Genomic DNA, 21,132 nt, shown 5'->3' with positions numbered 1-21,132 from the left:
ATTGTCCACATTGAGTAGACAGGGAATATCAGGTTATTGAGTTGATCCATGCTGTGTTTTCTTGCCTGGGGAAAATGATCTGAGCTATTGTCTGCCGTCTGCAGCTGATCAAGGGCAAGAATGTGTCAGGAATGCGGGAGCACCGGGCACGTTTCCATGCAGTTTTAAATGTCCGAGCGAACAGAAGCCTCATCGCTCGGCAGTAAACAAAATATTAAGAGGACGCTAAGTGCTTTTCACATTTCAAGGGAAGCGAAATAAAGGCGTTCTCCTCCAAATTCTGCGAGATGTTTCACAGAAAAGACATATTGTAAATGAGTGCAGCTGCAGAACCCCACCAATTCATTGCACTGTACTTTTCAAGTTGTTGATTCCTTGAGAAAGGCAAATAATAGTCATTTTGTAAAATTGCAGGCCTTTCCTTCAATAACTGGGGAAAACAGTTAAAATTGAGCAGGATAGGGAAGAAGCAGCCCTCTCACTGAAGTATTTTGTATATTTGGGACAGTATAATGAAATAAATCACTTCTGCCAGCAGTTCACATTACCTCCCAATGGTTAAGAACCATAATCCCAATAGTATTCTGAATTCTATCACACATACAGTTGGAAATGCTATTACATGATTACAGTGTTCCTCTTCCTCTGCTAGTTATTGTATTTATGCATTTTGCACATGAATTAGAAAAGACGTTGAGCACCACGTACAATTACGCTGCTATTCAAACCGAGCCAAAGGAACCAACGCTATTTGGGACAATCACAGCACACAAACGCCTCAGTTTGAAACTATACCTGCTTTTGACAAAAAACCCTACACCTGAGGCAAGCGAGTCGGAAAAAAGCTTTTCTTTCACTCGAATAAGAGTTCCACTGTTCTTTTGCTAAATTTGCTCCACGTAATGATCCGAATGCAACAACAAGGGACCAAGTGTGTGCTCCAGGGTCATGTTTGCCTCAACAATCAAAGCCGAAAGTAGCCCCACTTCTCTCACGTCAGCCTTTTTTAAGTCTCTTATGTTGAAACCACCTTTATTAGCGAGGATGAGAGAGGTTCTGTTCTAAAGGTGACATAAACATGTAGGCGCACAAAGAAGAGTGACAACAGTTTGTTGACAAAGCCGGCCTCCAATCCAGGTGGTCGGCTGAAATGACAGCGTGATGAGTGTCATGCTCTGCAGCCACACAATCTTACTTCCTCCTTTAACCTGCCGGGGATGATCGCCCACTGATGGCAGCTTTTATCTGCTATGGCCAGAAGAAACCCTTCCTGCTACGAGGCAATGGCACTTTGTCAAGCATGACATGGTTATCCTGGTCCTGGCACTGGACAACTGTCCTGTTTTGCTGTACATTGCCAACTAAGGGAGGTGATTAGCATCCGAAAGCTGAAGGGGGCACAGGCAGAGCTGAATATGTGAAGGGCACTCACATTTCCTAAATCTGTGGCAGTGGTGCGGAGCTGGTGACGCCAGGATTTGCGATGCTGATTGTCCCAGAGGTCTGTGTGTATCATAGGCTTCGTTCCTGCAGGGGAGCAAAGATTATTACAATATTCAGATTACCGAGCAGGGGAAATTAATTGGACTAATTAACATACAAGTAAATGATGATACCGTTAACACATTTCATTAACTCAAACTGTCATTCTATGTTCCTGGTGCACTTGGTATTGCATTACAATGAATTGGATTCATTAAATTATGCAAATGAAAAATAAAGCAAAATGGACGAGTCCATTTTAACGCTACACACAGACTGTAATTCATTTTCAGCCGACTGACTAAGACCTACACAGCATGTACTTTTCACTCTGATTTACCAGATAAACCTTTTCAGAGACTATCATTTTAATTATGTTCACAAGCACTAAAACCAGAAGGACTATAATACATTTTAAGTTCTTAAAACTTATATTAATAAAAAATTATATGAAGATTGCCCAACTGGTGAATTTAGTGGAAGAAGTAAAACGGTGCTACATGCCTTTCCTGCTACAGGTTGGTGATAAAATAGTCTTATATTAAAATATAATGTGGCAATAACTATTTTGAGAAAACTTCAGATATTCCAAAAAAATATCAACTTACCGGTGTTTAGTTTACTAGTTTAAAGCAATTAAATAATATATACATACATCTAATATACGTGCATCTGTGTTCATGTAGTTGAAATGAGAGTCAGGTGTTTCAGAGACAATCAGGTGCAAGTCTGTTAAGTCCTGACTCATTTAGAGCAGGAAAAGCTGGGTCTTAAGCATCAAAGCCTGATCTTTACAACAAGGGTTTGTAGAAATGTGTCATAGCTCTTAGCTTTGAAGTCGACTGGGCAACCTGTGTACAATCCAGTTGTTGTTACATTCCTGAGGAGTGGTCATAGAATGCAGATCACACCAAAAGCAGTGTGTGCAGAGGTCACAATGAGCCCCCAGGTAAACATCCAGTGAATTAAAGACCTCTCCAACAACATTTAACAATCAGTCACATGCCAGCAACCAGCAAGTGAAGGGTTGCAAGAGAAAAACACAGTTTGCCCTGGGACACGTGGATCAGCCACAGGGCTGTTAGACTTTATTGTGGATGGATTGAATTGCGTTTGGTGATGATTAAACACTGGCATGAGAAAGTATCGTGAGCTGGGCATATTTTGCAGCCTCTAAACCAGGACAACATGCCATACATTTTGTAGATGGTGCTGCAAGAATTGGTCACACCAGTTATTACAGCCAGCCATTCTTTTACTATTAAAGTATAAAGGATTAACAATATCTACAATAAAAAATCATCTAAATGTATAAGTTCCATTTGTATAGTTTCAGATAGACTGGTCACATTTCAAATCATATTTGTGCAGAGGCGGTCATAAAAGTATTCATATACACACACACATTTTACACTCAAATCCACAAGATAAAACTTCTGAAGAGTTGGATCAAAGTCAGACTTTGCTCTGTGGTTCACAGCTGCTGAATGTGTACCTGTGTGCAGGAGCAGACCTCCTGTTGGCCCCGGTGACTTCTGTCTTCAGCCTAGCTGTGCTACATGGGGGAAGGTCAAAGGGTCAAACATACCTCTCGCCTGGCTCCCTTGGCTGCAGTGACATCTACTGGATTGCCAGCCCTGCTGGGGTAGAGCGTGCGCTCCAGGCCGGGTGGCAGGTCTTAAAAAGAAACAAAAGGTTCAAAGTACACGGAAAATTTCCAAACTTGTCTTTAGTCATTTTGCACTAACAAAAGCAAAACGAAAACCTAGAGTAACAGGTTCACAGTAATGTTATATTGACATATTTACATGACAAGAGGCTATAGAATAAGCTCCTGTAGAGAACCAAACGCTTATGGGTGGAAAATTGATCACATCTTCATCACGTGTCAAATACACTGCCAATACATTCCCCGTTCATTGGGTTGGGGCAATGTGTTAACACTGAACACAAGCACAACAGCAAAGAAACAATGAACACAAAGGGATTTACTGACAATGAGTATAAAGCAGTTTCTTGGCAATTATACAAAACATCTTTACAAAAGGATTAACAGTGAGAACAGTGTCATTTAAAAGAGTACCATGTTCAGTAACACACTGAATTTCCAACTGCGTGAAAGAACTGATGGAGCAAGATACAGGAGCAAAGCTGTTTCCATAGCATAAGCAGGGGTTGTCCTAATCGCAACACAGTTTGAACAAGCACAGGTAGTGACACATTATTTCATTCCACCTTTTGGTCCATCAAATGACATTTCCTCACCCCGCTCACTGGGAAGCTAGAGGGCTGATCTACTTTACTCATCGTCACACAGTCACAAATCATCCTGAGTTTTTAGTCAAATTTGGCAATGACCTTCAAAAATGGCTTTTTTTCTTCATGTTACATGATTTTCCGCCCCCCCCCCCAAAAAAAACCTTTACAAAAACATACTTAAATACATAGTGAAGCCATTTGAAATATTTAGGACTTTTAATATCACAAATGCAATTTTTATGTAAAGCCAAATATAAATAGCAGTTCAGTCAAGATATTTGATAAGTAAATTGTGTATCATATCAACAGCTTATGTTCAAGAGGAAATACAGTATAAAAGTTTGATTGTTTTTCATTTTCGCCTGCAAAAAGTCACGAGTGTCAACATTATCTTTGAATGGAGGAAGGAGGACCTGCTAAGGTTTAGGCAGACTGAGTGCAAGGAGTCCAGTAGAACAAAAAAAGCATTAAAAAGAAAAAGATAAAACACAAAATGACAATAAATCTGCATGGACGCAAGCAACATCATTACTTTAGCTGGATAAAATGATCTTGTTGTGAGACTTGCCAGAAGGTAAAACCTTGCTTAACGAAGACATCATCAGGGTAAGCCATCCACAAAAGGCGAGGAGAAGGTTGCCCAGCTTACCTTAGTTATGATTTTTCATGAAAACACATTAAGAAATAAGTAGATTCAAAACAAAATGGCATCCTACATTTTCAACTACACATTATTGTACAAAATAAGGCATTTCCTTGTGTGTTTACTGCAATGTCTTTTTCCACCTTCCATCTTCTTTTAGTCTTAGTCAACACTAGTTTTTCCCCAGTAAAAATGAAGAGGGCCTCTGCCTGACCGTCTCAGTGTTAAAATATATATATACATATATATTTAAAAGTTTAGTTTGTCTTTGAAACTTGGATAAAAATGCAGGTAGAAGTATATAGTATGAGAGGTTGTATAAGTTCATAAGGAGCATAAAATTCACTCCATGACTTCACTGGCCGCTACTGTGGTGACGAGCTGGAGAGGGATCTCTGCGTTAGCCAGGATGTCCTGGGCGTTGCTGGAGCCCTGCTGGATGTTGGTGAGGATCAGGGTGGTTCCGCCTGCCGTCGTGATGATACTGTCCGAGGACCCTGCCGATTCCATCGAGGCCACCACCGCGCTGCCAGAGTTCACGCCTTTTTTGTTCTGATGAGTTTTAATGTGCTTTGCCAGGTGGTCGCTCCGCATGAAGCGCTTGGAGCATTCTGGGCAGACAAACTTCTTCTCTCCTGCCAGAGAGAGAAAAAAAATTGCTTAGAAAATAAAAACATTTTATGTGCCAACAGTCTGGTTAATATTTATTATAAGTGTGAGAACAATGTTGACATAGTTCTATACTATGTACACAGAATAAGAGAAAGCAGACCTGTCAAAATGAAATCATTTAAAGTTAAAAATAATCATCAGAGTGAGATAAACTAAAAACTACCCATTCCTACCTACACCTCTTGTAATGTTTCTGCTTTTTAAACCATCAAACAAACCCTGCAAATGTGACTTCAGGACAGTTAAGCCCCGTCCAAATTAGAAAATTACTACCATGTCTGTGAAGTCTGGATTTTATTCAGTGTTCAATCCTACCCTGACATTTACCATGTAAATCCAGAGGTGGACAAATGCTGCTTTTCTTGCATGACTCACACGCAGAGCTCAAATTAAGACATTTTACTGATTTCCCTGATTTTTCCCTGATGTGCAAACACAGAGGGAGCAACGCGAGGGCACCTGTGTGTGTTCTCCTGTGTCTCTGCAGCTCGTCGCTGCGTGTGAACCTCTTCCCACAGAGCACCCAGCTGCAAACAAAAGGTCGCTCCCCCGAATGCCAGCGCAGGTGTGCTCGCAGGTGCGACGTCTTTCCGTAGACTTTCCCACAGCCTGCAATATGGCAGATGTGCTGTTTCTTTTTCCCCACGCCGGAACCCCTCAAGACACATAAGACAGTTGAGGTTTTATCGCAATGCTAAAAATGAGACCCTGTTACTACATACACGCAAGATGCACAATGTGAATAAGAAAACAGAACCTATCACGCTTACTCACCTCCCACCTGACTCTTTACAGTTGGGGCAAGTGCACGCCACCCTGCGCAGCCTTTTGCCTTCTTGGCCCAACTGGTCCTCCTCATCCACCAGCCTAACATGAAGGTGGGATAGATCACTTGTGTTCAGGGTGGAGTCAGTGCTCAGCTGCCAGTCTCCGGAGTCTGGCTCTTCCTTTATCTGAATGTCTGTAATGAATATGCACAGCAATCAACGCAAAATCATGCAAAAATCCGGAGCTTTTTATAATTGTGTGACTGACAGCGTGGCAGAAATTCCCCTCCATAATAAGTGCAGTGATTAAATAATTTGTTCAATGACAATTTTGATAGTTAATTAAATGAACACATAGACTCTTTGGGGCATGAGTGGCAGAACATACATGGAATTTGCTATACTCGAAAACTTTTATTACAATGTTTTGATTAATAGGCTCCAGCCCTGATGGTTAAACATGCTCACAATGTATTTTGACACATTAAATGTATTAAAGGTTTACAACAAATTCTCTAAATGCTTGGACTTGTTCTAAACTATAATGTGTTTGCTGTTATCAGTTTCTGAGCACAAGGGCCGTGTTGACTTTAGTATATAGTTCAAATTCAAAAATATATTTACTAAGAAATAATGGCAACTCTTTTAAATGTGTCGTTCTTTTAAAGCCTAAAGTCATTTTGCCCTAGTGGCAAACAAAGTATAATTAATAAAACCAGTAATAAAGCCAGTAAGTCAGTGTGACAGTGAACCAGCATGCTATCATCATTTCATTTGACTGTTTACACCAGTGCTGCTCCTGCTGTGGCATGACAAAATTATTTCTGTGAAAAACACTTATTTACTGATGTACTGCGAAAAAAAAAGTTCAATTAACTAATAATGAAAATAACCCATGGTCACGTCGCTACAATGGTGCGAGAGCAATGACACTGTCTAATGAGTGTAATGTCACTGACTTTTACCTTTAACACCATCAATGTGTTTGTTTTAAAAAATGAAGTAACTGAGTACAGGATGGCATTTTAGGAGTAATTAGCTCAGACCCTTTTGAAAAATATTTGTATTTGAGGGTTCTTTTGTGGCTGATGAGAGTAAACATGGGAAACTTACAATTAGACACCCACACAGCGAACAAAAGGGAATAATCTTGTGTGTTTTACTTTTCCTACTGTACCTCCAGGGAGATCTGCGTCTCCTTCATGCTGGGCTACCGAGTTGACCGTCACCGTTTGCAGGTTGGGGATTTGTCCTGTGCCAATACCGACTGCATTGGACCCCAGTGACAGGGTCTGTACTGGAGCCAGGGTTATCTGCTGAGGTGGCGTAGTGGGCAGCTGGAGGTTCTGCAGGTTTTGTACTCCCTGAACCTGGAATGTCTGCCACTGTATCTGACCTGATGGGGTGACCGTCTGGGCTTGGATGATGAAGGTTCCTGGATTGATCAGTTGCACGTTCTGTAGGCCTGCTCCGCCTGTCGCCACCTGACTGTTAGTGGTCTGAATGGGCACCTGTTGCAGCTGGATGATAGGCTGCGCTGAGGACATCTGAATGTTATGCTCCTGGTTTTGTTGGATAAAGCTTTCCTGGAGACCAGAACTTGAATCACTTTGGTCTGCAGACACTGATGGCAATGAAGCTTGTGTCAGCAGACCTGACTCATTTGCTGGAACGTGTAGCTGAGAGGAAGACGTTGGCACAAAAATTTCAGGATTTGCATTTGTGTCATTTACGGAAATTGTCTGTGAGAGGTGATCATTTGTCTTCACCTGGCCCTCTGAGCCATCCACAGGCTGACTAGCCATAATTAGCTGGCCATCAGCAGTGACCCCTGTTGCTATAGTCTGAGCACCAGACAGGCCCAGTGAGTCCAAGTCCACACTATTAATAGGAACAAATGTAATGTTCCCAGGCAAACCTACAGGCACATTAGTGACAACCTGACCCTGGTTGCTGAAGGTGGAGCTGCCAATAGAAACCCCCTGGAGCTGCTGTATATTACCAGTCTGTGATATGAGGTTCTGGTTGTTATTAAGGATACTCGCAGTTGATGCCACACTGAGACTCTGGCTACCATCAGGCAAGATCTGAATCTGCCCTGTGGCATCCTGAGTCAGAGTCGTTCTTTCCACGCCAGATGAAGAGAAGCTCAGCTGTCCATCGGCTGTCTGAATATGAGGAATTACTTGGTACTGAATGTTAGGCACTGAATTGGCATTGGAGTTTTCTGTTCCCGATGTCACAAAGATTGGCTGAGTCTGTAGGTTTTGGAGGGGAAGAACATACTGTCCATTTGAGGTTAATATTCCTTGACTTTGGATGTGTATCAGCCCAGACTCATCCTTAGCTCCTGTTGTGGGGGTCAACACCTCCCATTTATCAGTCCCGGTAAGGTGCGTAGTTGGATCTGATGTCTGAGAAGGAAAATAACTGGCATTAAACAACCAATAGCATTTGGTGATGAATTAGATTAAGCAATGCAAAGCATCTTCATAAGACTTATAAAATCAACATTTTAGGCATGTGAAAACAAAGCACGATAAGTAAAAAAAAGTGGTTTAGTACTAGCCAACAGAAACAAAGGAAACACGGGCTTTTAGAAAATTAAAGACATAGAGAGGGATGATAGAAGCTTATTTACTTTGTCACTAGGACCAACGGGTTTATACAATCTATATGTACAAAGATAGCAGCAAAATTTGCCATTTTAGATCAAACTATGAATGAAGATAATCCAAGGTAATACTACAAATAATAAACTACAAATCATAACATATACATTCTACAACTAAAGTGCCATGTTCGCAAAATCTCATGACAAATACTACACATAACTATTTTTCATCCTAATAATGATATAAAGGCTTTCTTAAGTGCCAACTTAAGCATCTTATTATTAAAAAAATCCTAAAAATATGCTCATGTACAAACTTAAATCTAACAGCAAAAACTGTCTAATACCACCACTACATGTGTCTTTTTTAAGTTGTTAAAGACCTTCATACATTGTGGTTCACAGACATTTTATCAGAACACACAACAGATTAGACGTGAAAGATTTTAATAATTTGCCAGCTACTTAAAATACATATAACTGGGAAATCCTAACTATATTACTACATTTATTTATATCAATATACACCAATATTGTCCAGCTATGACTCAAGGTTTTGCTTCTGCTGTAGCTGTATTGGATCTAGCAGAGGTGCTGACTTACCAAATCAGCGGCAGCACCTCTGTCCACCTCTGACGTCGGTGACCCAACCCTAGTGCAGGTGGTTGCTAGCAGGTCGAGGGGTGATAGCTGTGTGTCCTACCCGCAATGAGTAAGTTCAGAAGGAAGAAAGCGGGTGGCCATTAGTTTGGGCCACAAAGATATTCGGGCTCATCACTAAAGAGCAAAGCCAAAGTTTGGAGGTTAGAGGACTTTCAGGTCCTGTGTTGAGCCCCTCAGGCAGTGCTCGGGATAACAAACAGGTGATCTTCAGTTCTAGGTGGAGTTTACAGTCTCAATCATAGTAAAGAAGGCGGGATTCGAAGGGGGAGTAATGCCTGAGAGATTCAAATCATGGTACAATACTCCCCTCCAAGTTTGAAATGGACTTCAGTAACCACCTCCGTTTCTGTAACGCAGCGCCGGCGTACATTGAAACTCATAGCCTCGAAAGGAAACACTTACCTGGTTGCCCCTGGGTTCCTCTTGTTGCAGAAAGCCGCCTTGACTGGTGTCCACGTCCAAGGCAGCCATCTGCCCCGATTTCATTGGTTGTTCTTGGGCTGTGTAGGAAAGACATATAGGTTAGCTTATAGAGCGAGTAGCCGAACTAAGGGTTAGCTACACAAGCAGGGCTAACATTTGTAACGTTGGTAGACTAGCAAACAACAACGCCAAACACAACCCGCCACAAAGAAACATCAATATAAGTAACAATATTTTAAGAGACTGCCTAAATAAGCCAGTCTAGTTAGCTAGGAGTTAGCTGCTAATGCTAAAGTAGCCGGTGATTAGCAGTATCCCCGTTAGCTTGGAAGCTAATTTAGCCGGAGGATGTCTGAGATAGCTTGTTAGCCTACGTGGGAGAAGAATAAGGATAATGTTACATACCAGTCATTGCGTGACTTGTCGTTAAACGGACAATCCTGATAGTCACAAGCCCCCGGACATGACCAGTAGACTATAATGATTGTATACGCGAAAAATAAGGTGATAACTGTCAGATTTTTTTGTATTTTGATTGACGGGCTGTAAGTAACACAAAGGGTGGGGCCTCCACTGTTGACTGGGAGCGTGTACGTCACGCACAGGAAATCCCGCCTACATACGGCGAGATGATTGGTTGCTCGTTTTAAACACCGTAGAAGTATTTGTCAGTGACGCCGTCAATCATAATTTGTTGGCTTCTTTTCCTGTTTATTATGCTATTTGACTTTTACCGTATTTGCGTTGACCAGATGATGGTAAAGAACACTGTTTTCTTTCACTTACAGTGAAGTTACAATTGCGTCAGTCTTTTGTAATAAAAATTGAGGTACATGTTCTGTGTGCAAATAGCATTCATACAAAGCAGCAGTCACATTGTGTATCACGGGTTTATTTAAGCATTTAACTTGTTTTAACTAAGGTTGAAGAAAAAACAATCAGAAATCTAATTTAATAAACCATGAACACCGGAGATTTGGTTCCATAGAAGCTGATGGGGATAGTTTAATCAAAGTTAAGTTCAAATCTAATCAACAGCATATATTGGAAAATGTATCATAGTAATATTAAAGCGTGTGCATTTATTTTGAATTTAGAAGGGAAGCACAGTAAGATTTTAAATGTGAAGACAGTGAAATTTTATCGCGGTCTCCTCACGTGAATTTCCGAGCAATTAACGCGCTCCTATATATCCACACAGGTGGAGTGGCGACAGGCAGAAACTTCAGGTTCGTGGGTGAATAACGTCGAGTGAGGCTCTTTCTCAATAACAGACAGGTTCTGTCAGCTGTCACGTGCAAACAGTAACCAATCGATACCACAGGAATCATCTACCTTTGATATTTTTATACTGTTATTTAAACAGGCAAATAAAAAAGCGCCCAAGATTAAAATGAGCTTCTGCATATTACATATGAAGGGGGGCACTGAGGAATTCAAGTATTTTCCAACAGGATGCTCTAGCACCTTGTAAAACCTTTTTTGTGGTGGTGGGGCCTCATGTGATGAGACTAAAGGCCAAAACACTACACAGGGTATCAGGCCATAAACCCCAAGCTCATAACTTAGTTCAAGCCAGTGGTCTAACATTTTCTCCACTAATACTGACTAATACCTTAATTTCTTTCCTGGTTTACTTTTTCTAATATTAAATCTACACATGTAACTATATAAAAGTTATTAAATATTTAGCCAATAATAAAACGTAATGCATCATTCTGGTGTGTCTTACTGTTCTTGCGTTTACAAAACAGATTCTATTTATGGCACTGTTAAATAAAAATCGTACTCTTCCATGGGTCTCATTCTGCCGTGATGCAATTTATCTGTTTTGCAAACTAATAGTGTCATTGTGTTATTTGGACAAAAACACATAAGAAAGACACAATCTGAGTTTGCATTTGCCTGGATTTCTTCTCCTCCACCTGATTGTGTGCATTACAACATTGTGAAAGTGCATTGAAATGAGAGCCTGCATGCTATTGTACCTGCTCTGTGCCTGTGATGCTATCGGGACCCCACTTCTGAGTATTATTTGTGGTGTGTCAGTTCCTCACAGTGCACGACCGCAGTGAGGCTATTTCTCTCAACCTTCAATTCAAACTTGGCCCATTACAGCCAGACTACAAAAGCACTTTCTGTGCACTCAGGAGCTCACGGCAGTGAATGGTGGATATTTCCAATCACTCTGCTGTCAATCCAAGTGTCAGGTAAACACAGGCCAATGGAAACAGCTTTAGAAAAACCTCGCAGCTATGTCTGTCTTACTCTATGTGTCCTTGGAAACGTATCAACAATTTCCACAAAGACCTCCAAGTTAAAGGGAAAAGTCAAATATCCTAAAAGCAACACAAATCCGACACAGTGGCAGATGCAGTGGCCTATAAAGGGCGATACATATAACTGCTGTGGTGTTTGTCTTCAGAGCAGTGAGTGTTGTCTCCAGCTCCAGCTGCAAACAAAGGAAATGAGCTTGTATTGACAGACAGTATCTACTTCATGAGAGCAATCGGTAAAGTCTGTGGAGCAATTACCCAGTGGGAGTCTGGGTAAAAATGCATTGTGATAGATGTAACTGTAAATATGACCCTATCACTGCATCTTCATAGACCTTTAGCCTTCAGGTGACTTTTAGTTTTCTGAGTAAAATATAGATGAGGATAATATCTCCCAAGATTAGCATTATACTCTGGCAAAGTGCTCACAGGGGTGTGTGAGTAACTGAACGAGTCCACAATGGTTGTGAGTGTTTCACGCTTTCACACTGACAGTTGTTTTCACGGAGGCCAGCCCAAGAGAAAGTGACCTCATGAGGAGAAACTACACTGTCGGAGGCACTTGTGGTACACTGTAAATAGGGCCCGAGAGAGAAAATTGAAACTGGTGCATCATAGAGCGATGTGAATGGAATATCAAATGTGTGCCCAGCAGTGCTATGGGCAACTGTGGAGCACCTGCTGTAGGAACTGGAAACAAAGTTTTCTCTCCTCAGAATTAACTGCTGAACATAAAGTCAGAGCCAGTTTAAGACGTAGAGTTGGCAAATGGACGTGTGAACAACGGCTCATAATGCTCATTGTTTGTAGGGTGCAGCGTTTTGCCTCGTTGGGTTGGTAAAGTATATATAATGGGGGCATTTTTGGAAGGTGCATATGGATTCAATTGAGTTTGGACATCACAAAAAATTAACTGTTAATACATTTTCCATAACTTAATTGTACACAAAACACACAATTGAGGCAAAAGTGACACTAAATTCTCCACCACTGCTTTTCACCTGTCTGATCTGACCTTTACGATGATCACGCTCCACCTTATAGTGTCAGTGAGTAAGAGAGGGAATTGTTGCATGAACGCTCATGTGTGAACATGAAGTGGTATTTTACACAAATTCAGATTTAGTATTGATTTCATGGCTGCTCTATCTACATTATATAGCACAAGTGTCAGACAGAAAACTCTTACAATAGCAATAATTACAGCATGACAATGCTCTCATTGTCATCCAAAATAGAGATAATTTCCCCTCTGTAATAACACGATACAATACGTTTATAATAACTATTGAATTTCCCAACACAATCCCTGGTGCATACTTACTGCTATGAAAAATGTCACAGTTATTTATATGTTTATTTGTAACAACTCACACATTCTTTATTTCTACAAAGGTCTTATGCGTGTGTGTGTGTGTGTGTGTGTGTGTGTGTGATTTACAGCAACAGGCCTCGGTCTGTTTTGCTGGGTGTGTGCTTTAAAGCAAGCCTTCCACTTTGTGCCCTTGTTGGTTTGATGCCACTGTGGTTTGCCTCGGGGCAGAGTGGCACCGCTTGATTGATGGTGCTGACAGAGCATTCGTACCAACAGAGAATCTGCCACATTTCTCGAGTTCCTTTATTGTCAAAGAAGTCGTGCAAATTAAGCTTTTGTTGCCGTCGACCTACGTCACACGGTAAAATTTATGAATGCGTTTATAGATATTTGTTCTCATTAATAATAGTTGGTTATGTTTGCATGTATACTTTGAAATGTGTCCCATGATTTCAGGGCAGAAAAGACACCCAGCGAGTTTATAATTCATTCATTATTGCCCTGCATGTGACAGCAAAATTATTGGTATCAAACCTCGAAACAGCCTGGACGCACTCACAGAGCAAGGGGCTGTTTTTTCAATTGTGTTTTGTTCCTATACAACATCTGCTTGATTCTAAATAGCTTTATTACTTGTCCTGGGAAGATTTATGGTCGCTTTATGAAAAACAAAATACTCCGCGACCACTGGGAACAACTCATCAGCCCATGAGCCTCGAAACTACAGCGGATGAATGAGCTTCTATGTGAGGTTTAGGTTGGCCAACGCCACCACCACCCCGAGAAGAATGCAAAAACAGTTTTGTCTCGAGCCCCCATCGTGCTCTCCAGAGGATTTGGATGGTTTCACTTAGAAAACAGACAGATGGAAACAGCCTGTTGTTGTATTGAGGACATGGTGTATATGGGTGTATGTGTTTGAGTGTCTGAGTGATTAAAATCAATGGTAAATGCTAACGCTAACCAAACACAATAAACTTAAAGCTATTTTATACACATCATTCGTCTTTCGTTCCATGTAGCCACAATAAACACTATCCTATATTTTGCCACTGATCTCAAACCCTAAAGACTATAATCCATCTTATTTCCATGACAAACACTGTGCTTTGTAGTGCTAGCACAGGGTCGGCTACATAAAACATCCCATCCAAAAGTTGGATATGCAATACCATCTCCGTGAAATGACCATTTTTATTCAATCTTTTTGTTCCCATCAAAAAGCCATTTTGTTCTCTGCAGTCTTAATGGTTACAAGATATTCAGCAAAGCGCCGCTGATCTACAGCTCTCGGCCGGGACTCCCACGGAGAACACAATCTTGCTTTGGAGCACCGCGGCTGCAGCCATACAATTCCATCAGCATAAATGCTTCGCAAACACTCGCACACAAAGTATAGGGGCAGAGAAAAACACCACTTCAGACAACAGGAATCGTTTTCTGCTTGTGCCGGTGGATTGTGTCAACTTCTATTTTCATACTATACAGAATATGACAAAATGTGGACTTTTTTGCAACAATATGAGTCGGATGAATATTTCCTTTTTTTTGTATGTGCTCTTGTTGTTGGGGATGGGAGTAAGGAAATTGTAAACCTAACAAAGATGCAATTGTCGCCACTCCTTGAGGGTTGAGTAGAGACAGTGAATGCTCGGACACATATAGTCATCAATCATAAATGAAACAAAAGTTGTAAATTAAAGGTTAACTCAATCACTTTACAAACGATCATTTAAACTGACCAAATGTTTGGCTGGAACACCTGCTTTCTGCATGTGCCCTTCTGAAATCAGCATCACTTAACAGATTTAATTATAATTGTCCCCTCTCTGCTACAGTCAATGTCAGCTGTGTCTTTTAATTCTCTAATCAGTAGTCGGCAGGACCGCTATCACCATCCCCATGCAGCTCCCCACTCTATACAGACATCCCAAAACACACACGGACTGGTTTTTGTCAAATGTTTTATTGAGTGTAGACATCTGGGCTACTGTAAAACATGCATTATCTGCAGCAGGGGGAGAGGAGCAGGTGGCATTGTCCCCGCTGTCAGCTGTGTCAGTGCGGGCAGCCGTGATGGAGATTAATGAAGTATCTGGAGAGTAATATGCTCCTTCAAATGCTGCTACAATTTGGAGTGGGGGCCGATCCTGATCTTAAATAGCAAAGCTGTCAGAGTTTACTGAACCTGTGCTTTAGCACGTGGGGGGGGGTTCAATCCCAGAATTTGGAAAACAAAAAACAAGAAATGAATAGGGGCAGAGTGTATCAACAATAGGACGTAAGCCCACAGTCCACTAACAGGCTTTTCACTTTTTCTTTGGCGCATTCGGGGCATTGAATTTGAAAAAGATTATGTCTCCATCCTCCACGACGTAGTTTCTTCCCTGTTGCCTGTATTTTCCAGCAGCCTGTAAATATTTAGATAGAAAGAAACAATCAAAAAACAAATTTCATTCCATACACAGGTTATGGACAGATACGTACTTTAGGTATTCATTAATTGGCACAATGGGCAATACAGCGCTCCCAATAACATAATGAACTGGAGCAAGTGTCAATAAAAATTCATAATAATAGTGCAAAATTAGCAACGAATGTATTTCATTCTTCTTGGTACCTCCACTGCCAATGTAGCTCTCTCTCTCTCGCTCTCTCTCTTACACTCACACACACACACACACACACACACACACACACACACACACACACACACACACACACACACACACATGAACACGTCCATGTTCTGTTCAAGGGGTGCCTGAATTCCCACTGAGTGAATAATCCTCTCCTCTGCCCATTTTAGTTTCATGTGCAGTGAAAAATGTTAATAAGTCTTTGATTGCAGCACTACGAAACTTCTCAAGGAAACAAAATAAGTTCTAACATTTCTTTTGTATACAGTAAGTGTTTGTTCTTCTTCCCAGCAAACCCAAAATAATTGACTTGAAGTGCTAATATGCACAGGTTTATGCATTCTGGTTCTGCTCACCACACAATTAATTAGAAGAATCAATGTCCCTTTAAAGGCTCAGGAGACCATTTAATCCAAGCTCAATACCACCAGAAACACTGGATGGAGAGGGAGACGGGGAAAAATCAATGGCTATTTGTGATTCCTGAGTATGTATTAAACCAGATACGACTAACTGGTTCATTTGCACTTGAAAGCAGCCATCTGGAGCAGCAAGCTTGGCTTAAGCAGATATGATTACTAATAATGTGATATCCCCATACACTGGTCCTATTCAGACAGCCTATTCCCACAACTGGCATTAAATAGCACGAGCCTTAATGCCACAGTGAGAAGCGCTGCATGTTCTTATGAGGTTAAAAAAGGGATTAGCCAGAGAGCAAGCAGTGAGGACCTGACACTCAGGCCTCAACCGCGGATAACAATGGCAGACGTCCCCAGAGACTGACACCTCACCCTCTGCCTGCAGCTTACAGAGCGTTGGACAAGACACTGCTGCTGCATTAAATACTAAATATTTATAAAAAGGGTTTGAATAGTAATAAGATTTAAATGTTTTCATAGCCCCCCCATAATTACATTAGTGGAGTTTGTAAGTGGCCACATGGAAGTTGATGGAGGTGATAATGGTGCACAAATGTCACACACATGTAGGACGATCAGAGGCGCTTTTGCATAAACTATAATGACAGGATGAAAAAGAGGAACGTTAAATGATCTAATGAAGGTTTATTCATATGGCACCAACTCCAGAATCAATGCGTTCAGCGGGACAGAGGAGCGTCTTTAAGCCTGCGTTTTTACCTGCTGCAGCTGACGCCCACTTATTGCCTTCACCAATTCACCATGAAATCTGTCATCACGCGTGACAGGCGCGGCCCGCGGCCCGGTTAAAAGGCCACAGCCGACGCCGGCCACCCTCAAAGTGAGACACGCAAGTCATGAGTCCATGAAACGGGCCTCATTTGCAGGATTTCACACTTTATTTAACGCGTCGCTTTGCGTCGCTGCCGTCGCCGCTCGGGGGCCTCGGGCCGGCGCCGCCGCCTCCGCGGACGCCGGCGACGCGAACAAGCACCGCCATCAGCCAGTTAAGACACATTGTGATAAAGACATGCACAGCTGGAAGGCGCACGGCAGTGTTTAGAGCCAGAATCAGCCGGCTTGTCAGGAGTGCTGCCGGAGTGTGTGCAGTAATTTCTTCCCCTGAGTAAAGGTGAAGAGCAGCTCGCGCCGGCTGTCAGCTCCACTGATCACAGGAGGCTTCCCCTCATCTCCTCTGGCGGCCCGACTGCTCACCTTGACAGCGCTCTCGCTGCCTTCCTCTTTAAAATCCTGGAATTTCATTACTTCCGCCATAATGAAGCCCCTCTCGAAGTCGGTGTGGATCTTCCCCGCGGCCTGTGGAGCCTTAGTTCCTTTCTGTCACACGGGAGGAAGGAGAGAGGGGGACAAATGAATTGTTTTGGAGAAGATGGATTACAGCGTGCGAGCGACATGGTGTTTGATAGGGCGATAGCAGTGGGAGCATCACTCGGGGGGTGTTTTCAGTGGAGGGGGGGGGGGTTCTCGCCTCGCTCCTGATTTCTGGATAGCTTTCCACTCGGCCGTGGCCCGCGAGGGCAGCCTGGACACCGATAAGGACCCGGCGCCGCTATCAATGCCTTCTGATTCCCATTCCGCGCCGCTATTGATTTCTGTCCAAGCAATCTCGCCTCATTGTGGGTCGCTGCCCAGCTCTCTGGTCATGACAGCACGGAGGGTAGAGACCTCAGCGCGTCAGCTGCTCCCACACTCCGCTTTAGTGATTCAAACACCGCCAGTGGACGCGGGGGCCCCCGGAACACTGAAATCTCACTTCCGAGGCCCGTTTATGGCGCAAAAATAAGTGAGTGTTGCGAATTCTTCCCTCCGCGCGTCCTCTTCGGCGCGAGTGGGGGGCTGATGGATGGCACAATTTGCGCGCGGCTGGAATGATGGCGGGCGCGGGAGACAAACGAGGCGCGCGGGTGACGCGGCCGCCGTGGATCATCGCGAGCGCCGCCCGTCGACCTGCGCCCCCTCGCCGCGGCTCCGCGGCCCCGCGCCCGGGAGCCGCCGAGCGCTTTTAATTACGTATATAATCAGGTTGGGGGTCAACATATTTCATGCCAAAAGAATGATGCGTATTTAATGACTCCAATACATTACCATCTCGTTGCAATCTCGTTGACGGAGTGCTTGCGAGTTTAACTACCATTAATCAGCATCAAGGTTTGTCTATCTGAGGAAAAATAGATTAAGGGAGGGATTTTTTTCATATGGTGCATTACAAGGGATCCACATTGTCCTAGTTAAGAGCTGTGCAGAGGAGGTTGATAGATAATGGTCACCTCGAGGCTGCCTAATAAAGCATGTTAAAGGACTTAGGAATACGACATTACTGAGTGTAGTTTTTACAATGCAAGATGTATTGGCTTAATATAGTTACTCACTGATGCTTACCTGACTAAATGCCCCTCACACACAATCAAGGCTGGCCGTAATCAGTCATGTCAGCGGGGACAAGCGTGTTTTTGAGGACGCCTTTGAAGTGCTTCGAGACTTTTTTTTTTTTTTTTGTAAATAGCAAGGACATCAGTCACGCTGAGATGAGTGTGTGCCCAGATCCGGTGATGTCACCCGGCTAAAATGTACTGCGTAATAAAAGGAGAGGAGGCAGTGAGCTCATCCTTCCCTCTGGCCTCCACTCAGAGGGAGATGCCCAACAAAACTGTTTACTCAAGTCGCGGCTTTGTTTGTTTAACACCGTTTTAGATCATATTGAGGTGAGTGATTTAAAGGCCGCTGACCCTTTCTACGTGCAGCTGTGTCACTTTGTTCTCCTGTCAGTGGCAAATATATTGGAACGGCAATTAATGTTTTCTACATTAATGTGAGTGTAATATGAATGTGAGTATTCTCATATGACAGCATGGTGCATCCTGTTTGCAGTCCGTCGATGTGTGATCACCACAACACATTCCTAACATGATGCTTTTCTCCTTCATCAGCCATTTGACAAAGCAAATGCATAGAATGGGCAAAAAACACCACGTGCCAATTCACTGCAGCTTTGTGGCACCAAAGTATTTGAGCGGCTGCATAAATCAGATTTGATCATTTACTTGTGAGTACATTCTATTGCATGAGAAATTCTTCTTGTTTTGCTTCCAAATGAAGATAATTTAAAACAAGATATTCAACGAATAAACTGAGCAAATCTGAAAGTCATGATTGACTTCATGGACGGGTAATTTGACCATGATGGGTCTGACGCAGCTCAAATATTTGGTATATATGACATTTCAGATGAAGTTTCTTCACCCGAGTGAACTTTTTAATACGTAACTTGACCGCTCAAATGTCTCATTATATCTTCACTTTTATTTGCTGAAGTAAAAAGCGCGCGCACACAAAAATCAGCATGCAAAGACAACATCTGTATTGATGTAAATCCCGTGATCCCGTTGCACAAAGCTCTTGGCGGGCCGGGCTCAGCAAACTGAGACACACAGGGAGGAGGAGCCCCCAGCAAGGACCACAAACAGTCGAATGAAAAGCAACATCAATTTTGGCACAGACACCCTCCGTCACACAGATTAGGCAGCCACAATGCACAGGCTCCTTATCTCCAGCGGCAGGAGGAGGGCAGGCAGATCTGCACAGGATGGAAACATTCTCATGGACGTAATGGGCAAAATCAATTGTTGCCCTCCTCAATCAATGTAGCCCCCACTTTCACTGTTCAGCAGCTCACCAGTAATTGAAGTTATCCTTGGCCTATAATGACTAGCTAAAGCACAACCATGACAAAGTTGAGAGTGTGTGATATCAGTGAGGCTGCCAGCAGGGTGGAACGTGGGACAGTGTGTGTGTGTGTGTGTGTGTGTGTGTGTGTGTGTGTGTGTGTGTGTGTGCGTGTGTGCGTGTGTGCGTGCTCCCACTCTCGCGTGCGTGCACAGCAGGTGGCCGCCTCTTACCCGAATGGTCCACGCGCGGACTTCGTCTGGTCCAGCGGTGAAGAAATACTCCAGCTGCAGGGCTGCGTATCCCGCCTTGATGATCCTGCCCAGGGCGCTGGCGGAGAGAAAAGCCAGCCTGAATTAAGGGCTCTGAACTGCATAAGTATTCTTTATTGCCACTGAGGCCTAGACAAAGTTCACTTCAGCGGCAAGGCCCCATTCATTCCAATATAAACTCATTAAGTGAATAAGATGGGTCACTTCATCTCACATAAGACATTCAACTCTCCAATGGGTTCTTTGATTAATTAGAAAGCTTGTGGACTCATTTAGCATTTTTAAGAATTCAACCCGGTGCCTCGTTCTGTGCAGAGAGAAAAAAAAATCTGCCGCCACAATTTTTCTCTCCATAGAGGTTTTCACATGAGAACAATAAACCCAAAATGCCTAAGTTATAATTATACCTACAGATGACAGATGACAGTTAAAAACTTAATTTAGAGGAAAACCCTTTGACTGAGTTGTTCAGTAAGAAGAGGGATCCTTTGCTTTATAATGGTAATTACTCTGCCATTTATTATTCTATCAGCACATGCAATTAAAGGAGTGCATGGAGGACACAGCTGATAATAAAGTGTGGGGAGACTGAATGCTAATTAACCTCTGCGTCTTGTGCTCCGCGCGGAGTTTCTGCCGCTCCTCTTCGCTCTCGTCCTGCAGCCGGACCTCCAGGCCGCCGCTGAAGGGGATGACCAAGGCCCCGGGGTCGCGACTGTCCACCCACTCCTTGATTTTCACCAGCCTGGGTTGAAGACAGCAGCCACAAGACGGGTTGGAGCACTCGATTAGCATGAACGGCGCATTCGTATTCATGGGAGCGGCTGAACGCGTGAGCAAAAGTTGCAAACTATTTCATGCAGCATGTGCTTATATCACATAGAGTTGGAAACCAGAAGGGCATTTTCATATATTCTGTCCTTTCTTTACAGGATGAAACCTTTTATTCTGATTCGGTGTGTACGTAACATTTAACCATTGTGTTGTATTAATATACATGG

The 21,132-nt window shown here is 42.9% G+C and overlaps 2 protein-coding genes across 6 annotated transcripts in view; both read right to left on the bottom strand.

Annotated features, from left to right (window-relative positions):
• Nucleotides 1–3,450: 3,450 nt before the first annotated feature.
• On the bottom strand, nt 3,451–10,229 carry sp3a (sp3a transcription factor). Of its 3 annotated transcripts, none has more exons than XM_029137353.3 (7): nt 9,929–10,229; nt 9,503–9,600; nt 9,041–9,127; nt 7,001–8,237; nt 5,831–6,017; nt 5,516–5,712; nt 3,451–5,019 (listed from the first exon to the last, which is right to left on the bottom strand). In XM_029137353.3, the coding sequence occupies exons 1-7, from the start codon at nt 9,933–9,935 to the stop codon at nt 4,727–4,729; spliced, it is 2,106 nt and encodes a 701-aa protein (XP_028993186.1). In that variant the 5' UTR covers nt 9,936–10,229; the 3' UTR covers nt 3,451–4,726. The 3 variants fall into 3 exon arrangements, with proteins under 3 accessions (XP_028993186.1, XP_028993185.1, XP_028993187.1); XM_029137352.3 differs by having other exon boundaries at nt 9,041–9,136; nt 9,929–10,227; XM_029137354.3 differs by lacking the exon at nt 9,041–9,127 and having other exon boundaries at nt 9,929–10,220.
• Nucleotides 10,230–15,060: 4,831 nt separating this feature from the next.
• The window catches only part of LOC114846787 (obg-like ATPase 1), a 34,028-nt gene continuing 27,956 nt past the window's right edge, over nt 15,061–21,132 (bottom strand). For 2 of the 3 annotated variants that reach the window (XM_029135856.3, XM_029135854.3), the window contains 4 exons: nt 20,736–20,876; nt 20,093–20,189; nt 17,391–17,513; nt 15,061–15,525 (listed from right to left, as the gene is read on the bottom strand). In XM_029135856.3, coding sequence (XP_028991689.1) covers nt 15,424–15,525; nt 17,391–17,513; nt 20,093–20,189; nt 20,736–20,876 — 463 coding nt within the window. In that variant the 3' untranslated portion in view covers nt 15,061–15,423. The remainder of the gene's footprint in view (nt 15,526–17,390; nt 17,514–20,092; nt 20,190–20,735; nt 20,877–21,132) is intronic. The other variant, XM_055504763.1, reaches the window with a different exon arrangement.

Source organism: Betta splendens, chromosome 21 (genome assembly GCF_900634795.4).
Source record: "Betta splendens chromosome 21, fBetSpl5.4, whole genome shotgun sequence".
Taxonomy (NCBI): domain Eukaryota; kingdom Metazoa; phylum Chordata; class Actinopteri; order Anabantiformes; family Osphronemidae; genus Betta; species Betta splendens.
Note: the sequence above shows the minus strand (reverse complement) of the source record. Positions and strands in the feature narration are given on the sequence as shown.